Raw genomic sequence first — 11,519 nt, 5'->3', positions numbered from 1 at the left:
GGTCAGAAGGTCTGTTCTCACCTGGGGGCTGGGAATTGGAGTCGGAGTCAGAGCTGTTGCTGCTGACAGCTTAGAAGTCAGTCCCTCCGAGACTTGCCTGCCTCCAGCTGGCACTTGTCGCTTTGTATGGAAGTCATTGATTTGCTTGGCTGTCTCTCACTCGACACCTAGTGTCCAGGAAGTCAGGGACCAGGTTTTATTCGGCCTCATCTTAGGTGCTCAAAAGGTGTTTCCTATGAATGCTTGGCACTGATATAGTTCAGCTGGATCTTGACTAACGTTTCCTTCTACATCGTTTCATTATAACATTGATGAGAAAATGTGATTCCCCGCCAGGCCACTGTCTGTGTGGAGTTTGCACCTTCTCCCCAAGTCTGTGTGGATTTTCTCTGGTTTCTAAGCCCCATCCCAAAAGACGTGCACGTGAGTTGAGCTGGTGTGTCTACCTTGTCCCAGGCTGAGTGTGGGTGTGGGTATGGGTGTGGGTGTGGGTGTGAGCGGCCCTTCCAGGAAGGGTTGGGTCCTGCCTTGTGCCCTGAGCTGCAGGGATAGGCTCCAGCCACCTCTCACCATGAAATGTAGTAAATGGGTTAGAAAAGAATGATTTTACTCGTTTTTATTAGTCTTTTTTAAATGTATGTGTAACTCACATTTATGTTAATGTTTAATATTAGAAGTGTTTGGGGACTTGATTTAGAAACTAGAGGCCCGATGCACGAAATTCATGCAAGGGGCTCAGCCCACGTGGCCCCAGCTGCCTCAGCCCTCGAGGCCCCGCCCACTGGTCATTCAGGAAAGTCGTTCCAGAAGGTCAGTCTGCCGTCCAATCTAATTAAATATTGCCTCTTTATTACACAAGAATTTAGTGATGTTTTTGTGACCAGAAATATGGATCTTAACTCTTTTTTGTAGCCACCTATAGTAAAATTGGTTTCATTATGTATCGTTTCACTTAAAGTTGCCGTTTCTAAGAATCTGTCGACAATACGATGTCCTACTATGCACGTTCAAGTGCTGTGATCTGTGATATTCTTACTGTATTTCAAAGACAGGGACAGAAGCATCCTCTGTGGTATGTGTCAGTGAGCAAATTCGAATAGACACCACCGTGGAGCACAAATGACAGAATCCGCAGGCAAGCCTTGTGCTGAAGCCCCACACGTGCTCACCGACAGTGCTTGTTGGTCTCAGTGCTGCCTCTCTTCCTGCACAGGCCATGTTAGCTTTCTGTTGACCATAGTAAGAAAACTTGACTTTAACTGGAGGAAGTGATTTTACTGGAAGGTGAACACAGCTAGACTGACCTCACCCGGGCTGTTAGGATGTCAGTACGGATCCTTGTTGAGGATTGTCCAGGACGATTCCCTCACTTGTAAATTAGGCATGTGAGCCTTTTTGCCTCTCAGTGTCAGAATGAGGAACAGATACCAAAATGGTACCAAATAGTTGTGCAATGCAACATGGGACTGAGTCTAGAAAGTTCTCCTTTGTTGTGGGTTTTTTTTGTGGGGGGAGGAGGGGTTAAATATAGTTTTATTGATTACAGAGAGGAAGGGAGAGGGAGAAAAGCAACATCAGTGAAGAGAGCGAATCATTGATGGGTTGCCTCCTGCTCGCCCCCTACTGAGGGGGTCCTGCAACCTGGGCATGTGCCCTGACCAGGGATAGAAACCGTGACCTCCTGGTTCATGGCCTGAAGCTCAACCACTGAGCTGGGCTACTCCTTTGGGAGGACGGTCCTATGAAGATGCAGCTGGTCCTTTCCGTGGTTTTGCCAAGTCCCCGACCTCTTATTGAACTGTGCCTGGACCCTGCTTGTTCTCTTCTCACTCGGGTTCTGTTCCTTCACCCTGTGAAGTTTCCCGTAGGTTTGAGGTATTACAGAGCCTTGGAAAATTCCACACTGGATCAAACAGCTATAAAATACAGGTCACGCCACCTGTTCTTATTACTGACTCTTGTTAAACCCACATTTGTGAGACAAATGCTATATTTAATTGACCCTTTTCTTTATAATGAAGCTGGAAGGATAAGCTCTGGATAAAGAGTTTTCTAAAATGTCTCCTTACAGATTTTAAAAATTAAAAAGGATGGGAATATGGAAGTCTTTTAAAACATGCATCCCCCTTTCCTTCTCAGCAATTGCCAATTGCCATATAAGTCCACCCACAGAGTATTCATTGCTTACGGTGCAGCTAAACTGCTGGTTATTTGTCCTGTTTACAGATGCAGAAGGTGAAAGGTGCTGTTTCCAATATTCTTATTTTCAGTTCACAGCTCCGTCAGTGGGTGTGTTACTTTGCACTGTGTAGTGATTCACAACATTTCTGCGCCTTTTATTTGCCGTCTCCAAAATGGGCCGCTCTCCCTAAAACACAAAATTCCATTAACCTGGTCTTGGGTGGAGGTTCCCAGGAGGGGGATTTCAGCCCGATGTGAGGGAGGATTTCCTAATTACGAGAGCTGCCTAAAATTGGGGAGGCTGAGTGTGTGCCAGCAGGGTCTGGGACTGATGAAGGGGAATTTCGGCACTGGTGGGAATTTAAAGGAGCTGAACTTTAACTCCGAAAAGCTGCAATTTTAGAAATGTCTCCATGCCCAAAAATAGCTCATTATTGATCTGCTCCTTCTGTCTGAAATTTCTCATTTCCTTTGGGCTCCTACAGCATTCTATTCTTTCTCTAGGTAAGAAGCCTTCATTTTTCCTAGGCTGCAGCTTTTAAATTATACATGCCTGTGGGAAAAGCAAAACAGTAAAACATGACCCGTTTTTAACGACTTAACGTGACTTCCTTTATTAATTAAATACAACTACGTGGATGTTAAAAGGGGAGAAAGAGTCATTTTGGTGAACAGGTTTGGGAAATTCTGGGCCAAAACAAATTAAATAGGATCCTTTACATAGAACTTCAGAGAGCCTTCCTTCACTATGCTTATTTACTCTGAGAATCTGAAAAAAGAATAGAGTATAGAGCAGTGGTTCTCAACCTTGGCTGCACATTAGAATCACCTGGGAATCTTTTTAAAATCTTGATTTCTGGGCCTCATCCTCTGGAAATTCTGTTTCTTTGTTATGGGGTGGGGCCACAACATTAGTAACAACGAAAGAGAATTTCCGGGGGATGAGGCCCAGAAAACAGGATTTTAAAAAGATTCCCAGGTGATTCTAATGTGCAGCCAAGGTTGAGAACCACTGGTATACAGCATTCCCAAGATTGCTTTAGCCACAAACCCTTCTCTCATAGAGACTATCCTGTAGCATAGATTACAGCTGCCACTTGAATTCAACACAATGTGTTTTGTATAGATGAACTCATGTAATACTTACCAAGGCACTCTGAGATTGACATTCTCGTCCCCATTTCAAAGATGAGAAAACGAAGGCCAGAGAGTGACTTGCTGGTAAGTTGCTGAGCCACTGCTCCAGTGGTGAAGTGTCCATTCTGCACCATCCGCTGTTCTGCTGCAGCCTTCTTGGGGAGCTAGTCACGTGGCCCTGAGCCACCGGCTCAGGTGTTTTCCTGCCCTTAGCTGCCTGCCCAAGGCTCTCCTCCCCACTGGGACTCCACTTGTCCTGCTTCCAGTTTCTGCCTAACATGCAGCATTTACTGCCGTGCCATGCACAGCTACAGCACTCCATAGTGAGTGCCAGCTGTAGGCCGCAGTGAGAACTGAAGGGGCTCCAAGGAGGGTGAGCTCACTCTGGGACTGGAGCTGTCAGGGAAGGGTCAGGAATGAGGAGCCCTGAGCTGGCTCCAGGAGATGGGCGGGATTTGGAGGGGCTAAGAGACAAGGCACGGACATCTCAGATCCCAAATGACCGCAGCAGAGACTTCCACGTTCGAATGAATATGGCAAATAGAATTGAAGGGAATTTCTGTAGCTTAATAAAGGGCAGCTACAAAAAAATCCAGCATACTGGTGAAGTATTACGGAATTGTGCACCTGAAGCCTATTATAGTCTTACTAACCAATGCCAGCCCAATAAATTCAATAAAGTAAATTACTTAAGCATATACTCAAAAAAAGAAATTAGAGAAGATTTAAATAGCCCTGGCCAGTTTTGCTCAATGTTGATTCCTGGTCAAGGACAAGTACCTGGGTTGCAGGATCCCCGCCCTAATTAGGGGTGTGGGAGGCAACCAATCGATTGCCTCTCACATCTTGTTTCTCTCTTGCTCTCCCTTCCTCCCTCCCTTCTGCTCTCTCTCAAAAAAAAAAAAAAATCAGTGGAAACAATATCCTCAGGGGAAGATTAACAACAACAAAAAGAATCTAAGTAGATGGAAAGACATTTCATATTTATGGATCAGAAAACTTAATATGTTAAGATGGAATAGGCTCCAACTTGATCTACAGATTCATTGCAATCAATCCCTGTCAAAACCTGTGTTTTCTGCAGAAATTGACAAGTGGGTCCTAAAATTCACATGGAAACCCAAGGGACCTAAAATAGCCGAAACAGTCTTGAAGGGCTCACACTTCCTGAGTTGAAAACTGGCTACGAAGCTACAGTAATTTAAATAATGTGATATAAGTTGCCCAGCCAGTGTGGCTCAGTGGTTGAGCATAGTCTATGAACCAGGGGTCACAGTTCGATTTCCGGTCAGGGAACATGCCCAGGCTGCGGACCCAATAGGGAGCATGCAGGAGGCAGCCGATCAATGATTTTCTCTCATTATAGATGTTTCTATCTATCTCTTCCTCTCCCTTCCTCTCTGAAACCAATAAAAATGTATTGAAATAGTGTGGTACTGACTATATAAAACAGTGGGTTTTAATTGAGAGTCCAGAAATAAATCTTTACACTTGTGGTCAGGTGATTTTCAATAAGAGTACCAAGACAAGTCAGCGGATAAAGAAGAGTCTTCAACAAATGGTGCTGGGACAACTGAATAGCCACATACAAGAGAATAAAGTTGGACTCTTTTCTTATACCATTCACAAAAATGAACTCAAAATGGATGACAGATCTAAATGAAGATCTACAATTGTAATACTCTTAGGAGGAAACCAAGGAGTAAAGCCATGACCTTGGATTAGTCAGTGATTTTTTTAGGTACCAAAAAACACAAGTGATAAAAGAAAAATTGGTAAATTTGACTTCACCAAACATAGAATTTTGTGGCCTGGCTGGTGTGGCTCAGTGGATTGAATGCTTCCCATGGACCAAGGGGTCCTGGGCTTGATTCCCTGTAAGGGCATGTGCCCAAGTTGTGGGCTTGATCCCCCAGTAGGGAGCATGCAGGAGGCAGCAATTGATGTGTCTTTCTCATCAATATTTCTCTCTCCCTCTCTCTCTCTCCCTTTCTCTCTATTTAAAAATCAATAAAAACATTTTTTAAAAGAAAAATAAATAAAAAATATCATCAAGAAAGTGAAAAAAATCCTCAGGATGGAAGAAAACATTTGCATACCACTTATCTGATAAGACTATATTCAGAATAAGTAAAGCACTCTTATAACTTAATATAAAGATCCCAAAAACAGAGCAGTTTAAAAAATGGGCAAAGGATTTGAATAGACATTTCTCCAAAGATATAAAAATGTCCATTAACATATGAAAACACACTTGGCCAACATCGTGAGCCATCAAAGAAATGCATATCAAAGCCACAATGAGGTATCACTTCATACCCATTAGGAAGGCTATAATATAAAAGAGAGAATAACAAGTGCTAGTGAGGAAGTGGAGAAAGTGGAACCCTCATACATTGCAGGTGGTAATGTAAAATGGTACAGCCGCCTTGGAAAACAGGTTGACAGTTCCTCAAAATGTTAAACTAGATATAAACCCAAAAGAGATGAAAGCAATGTCCACACGAAAACTTGCACACAAATGCTCACAGCAGAATTATTCATAATAGCCATAATGTTGACAGTCCAAATATCCATCAAAAGATGAATAGATGAATAAAATGCGGCATATATTCGTACAATGGAGTATTATTTGGAAATAAAAAAGAGTGAAATACTGATCCATGTCATGACGTGAATAAACTTTTAATATATTATTCTAGTTGAAAGATGCCAGTTACAAAAGACTACTTATTGTATGATTCCATTTATACAAAAGACCAAATAGTTTTACCGGTAGAACAGAAGGATTAGTGGTTGCCAGACACGGGGTAGGATGGGGATGACTGTTCATGGGTATGGGGTTTCTTTTGGGAGTGATAAAAATCTTCTAAACTTAAATGGCCTTGATGGTTGAACAATTCTTTGAATGTGCTTTGAATGTGTAAAAACCATTGAAATGTACTTTTATAAAAGGCTGATATGGTATGTGAATTATATCTCAGTAGAGTTGTTTTTTAAAAGGGGAATGAACATGGCATTAAAAAGGTCAGGTCTAGCTGAGGCGATAAGTTCATGTTGGCAGGAGAGAGTAAGGGCCTATTTCCTTCCCTAAACCCTAAAATAGGAGGTTGATATTTGGAACGGAACAAAGAGGGCTCATGTGGAAATAGGACATCACTGTAGAGCAGAGCAGGCTGGTTTGGAAGGCAAACAGCTTTCCCGTGTGTTGAGGGCGTTGAGTCCCTGCTTTGGAATGGGATGGGGAGGCGATACTTGATGGGAGGGAAGAGATGGGGAAAGTGATATGCAGGTCATGTTTGAAACTGTCTACTTAAACTGTATGCCTATGGTTTCCCCCATGCACTCCACACCCCTCCCCAAAAGTTAATATAAATCCTGCTCTCTACTTACATGATAACCTTATTCAGTGGACACACACACACGCCTCTATGTTAAAGGTTTAAGGTAATTTTTAGTTCTGATCTAATAACCACTTTACAAATGGGGAAACTGAGGGTGAAAGAGATGACAGTGCTGCTGTAACCGGACAATCAATGGGTCTGTGCTGCCTGTCACTACTCAAGCCAATTGACTCTCAATTAAAATCCACTGACTTATAAGCAGAGACAGGGTTGAATCATTATGAGCGTTTATTCCAATAGTGCTGGCAGTATGGGGGAGCAGCAGGTCGTCCACAGAAATCTGCTCTGCCCCCACCATAAGCCGGCTGCTTATATTGGCATTACATGGGAAAGTAGGCAAAAGGGCAAGTGGGCGGTCCACAGGTATGCACAAAGGTCTGGGGTTACATGGGGAAATAGCCAAGGGTGTGCCAAATGGGCAGTTAACAGGTGAGCAGAGGGTTGGGGTCTTCAAAGGGCTTGGTGATATGCAAAGCCTGGGGTCTTCAAAGGGCTGGCGATTCTGGTTTCTGGCTCTGGTTCTGCAACAAAGTTGTTAGTCTTTCCATGATAATAGGAAGAAAGGGCTGCATTTCCAGGGGAGCTCCCAGGTCCCGAGTGCGGCTGCCAGCCAGGTGGGAATGTGCCTTCTTTAATCAGAATAAGACAATCACGGTTAACAGAGCATGATTAATATTTCTTAAAATTCTAGCTCGTTCCCTAACATTCTATTTCTGCCCCTATCAGTGTTAATGGTAGAGGTGTGACTAGAATCTGTCAGCTGATTTTGCACATAGTACTAGTAATCCTTTTGTCTGGAACAACCCAATCCCCCATTCTTATATCCTCCTCCAGCTAATTGCTCTCCATCCTTTTTTTTTTTTTTTTTTTTTGTACAAATGTGCCTTCCTCAGTAGAGCCAGCTTTCTCTGTCCTCCTCAGCCCAGATGAAGCCTGAGGTCGCTGTTCTCACAGCTCCTTTTCCCTTTCCCTAAGGATGGGCCTGTAAAACTTGCCTTTCACTGTACTTCTCGCCTCCAGAATGGTGCCTGGCACACAGCAGGCATTCACGAATGCTGCCCTTTTTACCACTGGATTCTTCCCATTGGACAAGTCAATGTGCGTCTGATTTATCCTTCAGTTTCCCACGTGGTAAAGAGTATCACTGTCCCTCTGACCAGCCGGAGAAGGAAAAGTACACAGCTGGCATGATGAGACAACATGTCCCCAATGAACTCGCCGTGGAGCTCAGGCTCCCTGGTTAGTGGTGCCGCAGGTCACTTGGCCTTGTGCTTTTCAGAAGATGAAGTCGGGAAAGACTGATTTTACTTGGTCATTTATCCTCTGCCCATAGGAACCTGGCATGTGCTGAAATTGAACAGGGATTAGAGAAGAGGTGCAAAAACCCTTAAATGAATAAAAATTAGGGACTAAGCAGAGGGATTAATGAAGCTGAGCTGATTAAGTCTAGGGCAGTGGTCAGCAAACTGCGGCTCATGAGCCACATGCAGCTCTTTGGCCCCTTGAGTGTGGCTTTTCCACAAAATACCGACTTCTGCGCATGGGCCACAAAGTTTCAATCACACTGTACGTGCATGCCCACACGTGGTATTTTGTGAAAGAGCCACACTCAAGGGGCCAAAGACCCACATGTGGCTCGAGAGCCGCGGTTTGCCGGCCACGGGTCTAGGGGGAAAGAGAGCTGATGAATCGGTTACAGCAGTTACTGGAGATACAGTGTGTGGGAGAGAGCAGATCAGGAGCCAGGGTCCTCTTGTGAAAGTGGGGCTTTCCCTTCTGAGCTGTGTGCCCTCAACCAAGCCAGCTCCTTCATCGGTGACAGGGATGTGCTCTCTCCCAGGATGATATTTTTATTATTTTTAAAAATGCATGTGACCTTACTGTCTGCTCCGAAACAGCATTTTAAAAATGCAGGGTAATATTACGGAGACAAAGAGGAGGTTGATAACTAGTTTCCTGTTTCCAGAGCATAGACCAAGACTCAGTTGATTTAGCTGATGGCTCAAGATGTTTATGAGAAGGTCTTTCTCCAGCTGGGCAAGTGGGGAGCGGAATAGTCAGGGTGGAGCCCCGGAGCCCCTGGAGAGCCTTAGAGGCAGGTCAGGTGATGGCTTGTCCTTCGGCTGGAGTAGGTGAACCTTCAACTTCCAGGTCTAAGTGTCTGTGTTCTAAGATTCTAAACTTCTCTCCTCTTCCTTGAATGTTGAAGGATGCATCCTGTTTCTGTTGTAATTATGATGTATTTGGGTATGCTATAGCCCACTGGGTTCCTTATGAATTCATGGAATACTCAAGTTGGGGATGAGCCTCAAAGATGCTACCCAAAATGTAATCTGACTCCAGTCTCTTGCAGCACTTCCAGTTTGTTTGATGAGGACAGTTAATTGCTCTTTAGCATTTCATTTGAATGAGACTCACGGATCTGTTTAGGAAGAAAACTGCTGATCAATTGCAATTGCCCCTGTTGCCATGGAAACAGGCTGCCGTGGGACTATAATTATATTTCTTTATTCCTGAAGTGAATCCCTAATCATTGCCGTGGTAATTACCCAATATCTATGGCCCCAAATTACATGATGCTTCTCCAAAAAAGACAAAGGATAAAGGAAGAGGTGTGGGGGGCTGGGGGAGGAGAGGGGCCTGAGACACGTGGTAAGGTGGCAGCTACAGAAAGCTGCTTTTCTGGGTGGGGAGAATTCCCCTCCATAGGCGCCAGGTTAGACAATGTCGGTGGGTCTTAGAATGCGCCCAAAGCCTGCAGTAGTGGCCAGAAGGCTGTGTCGGAAACAGAAAACACAGCTACTGGTACCTTCAACAGTCGTGCCCTACGCTACCTGCTGAATCTGAAAGCCTGGAGAACTGTCCAAGTGCCCAAGTTCCTTAATGAAGCAACCCAGCAGCAGCGTCAAGATCCAGTCTGATTGCTTTTTTTCTTATCCTCGGGGAGCAGGCTCCTCGGGGAGCAGGCTCTCCCCAGGTTCGCCCCTTCTAGCCCAGGATGGCCTATATTCCAGATGACAGACACCAGTGAAAGGGGACCATCCCTGTCTTGTGTCATGGTTTGCGAATGAGGAGGACTTTCCTAGAAACACCTCCCCAATTTTCCACTGTTCCTTTCACGCAGACCCTGCTGCCGACGGTACTTGTAGATCACGGGGCTTGAAGTGGAGGTGGAGGTCTTCTTGACTCTGCCCTGCCCTCCTCATCACTAAGGGACAGTGACCGAGCAGTGGAGGAATAGCATGACTGCAGGGCTAACTGTGTTTTGCTTTGCTTCTCACCTCTTCTCTCCTGTGACTTTCTAGTGCCCTGAGCTCTAGGCCACAGGCCACCAAGCACCCTGTCTGATCTGCGTCTTGTCTGCTGATGGCCATGGACACGGCACAGTGGGCATGGGCTCGGGCATCCCAGTAGCATGGAGTAGGGCATCCTTTGCTCTCAGGCAGCATCACTTGCCACCAGGGAAGAAAGGCAACCGCTTCAAAGAGAATCAGAACATGGGAGAACTGTGCAAATAGTTGTCCATCCAGTTGGGCTAGATTGGAAAGAATCAAGGCACAGATCTCAAGGCACAGATCCCAGCGCACAGTGTGGTGACTGGTGGCTATTTTTAGTAACTGAGCTGTTACCATTTGGTTCCCCTTCTCAGCAGCACCCAAATTTCCTTTCCGGGAATCAAGCTTGCCTCGCTCCACCTACCTCTGATACCCATCCCTTGGCTTCACAATGGCCTCCTATATAGGCCTGCCCTACCTGAAATATACTGATGATCTCAAAATAGTCCCGTCCTCCTATCAACATGTTTGCATCAAGCTTTGCATCCCCTCAGTGACCTCTCAGTGGGAGAAACCCGTCTGATAAACTAACTACCCTACAATATTAATTGTGCCGGGCCAGCTCAGCCAAGGGTTTGGTGAGCTTGACGGGGGCGGCGAAGGATTAAAGAAAAGACAGACAGAGAGAATCACCTACCTCTGATAGGACATAGTACCCGCTTCCTATGACAGAAGCCAAAGGGCCACTTCCTCCCCACCGCAGCCTGGCCTGAGCACATGACCTAGCCTGGCCAATCAGTCTCTCTTCTGGGCTTTGACTTGACAGGTGGGTCGAGGCGGTTGCTGTGGGTCCTACTGCCTAGACTGCTAGAGTTCTCTTCCAAGAGCCTTTTTCCAAGCCTCACCGCTAGCTTCTGTTGTTCTTTGAGCCCCCATCATTCTTCCAGTAAATATTCTTTTGGTTGAGTGAGACGTAGTTTCTGTTGCTTGCGACTCAGAGCTGTAGCTGACCCAGAATGGAATCAGGAAAACTTGGTGAGAGGGCGGTTTGAAAGAGGAGGTGGGAAGCAAAGCCTGGAGCAGTTTCCTGGTTTGGGCTGAAAAGAAAGCTCAGAAGAAACCTTTTAAGAAAAGATGCTGAACATCCTCCTGAATTGCCCATCCCTTGGCTTCACAATGGCCTCCTATATAGGCCTGCCCTACCTGAAATATACTGATGATCTCAAAATAGTCCCGTCCTCCTATCAACATGTTTGCATCAAGCTTTGCATCCCCTCAGTGACCTCTCAGTGGGAGAAACCCGTCTGATAAACTAACTACCCTACAATATTAATTGTGCCGGGCCAGCTCAGCCAAGGGTTTGGTGAGCTTGACGGGGGCGGCGAAGGATTAAAGAAAAGACAGACAGAGAGAATCAGCTGGGTAGGTGGATCCTCCTGTGCCTGGTTGAGGCCACAGAGAGAGATCCAGAGGCAAGCTGAGCCTTTATTTTATAGCCAGAGGTAAACAAGGTAGTGGTAAC

General features: G+C 45.4%; 1 protein-coding gene across 1 annotated transcript in view; it reads left to right on the top strand.

The window, feature by feature from the left end:
* LOC107182135 overlaps window positions 1-9,643 on the top strand; it is a 98,661-nt gene extending 89,018 nt beyond the window's left edge. The window contains exon 5 of the mRNA XM_015560078.1: window positions 9,464-9,643. Within this exon, the coding sequence (XP_015415564.1) occupies window positions 9,464-9,643 (180 nt within the window). The remainder of the gene's footprint in view (window positions 1-9,463) is intronic.
* The last annotated feature ends 1,876 nt before the right edge of the window (window positions 9,644-11,519 follow it).

The sequence above is a fragment of the Myotis davidii genome, unplaced genomic scaffold, assembly GCF_000327345.1.
Source record: "Myotis davidii unplaced genomic scaffold, ASM32734v1 scaffold173, whole genome shotgun sequence".
Classification (NCBI taxonomy): domain Eukaryota; kingdom Metazoa; phylum Chordata; class Mammalia; order Chiroptera; family Vespertilionidae; genus Myotis; species Myotis davidii.
The sequence above is the reverse complement of the archived record's forward strand: the minus strand, read 5'-3'. Positions and strand labels throughout refer to the sequence as shown.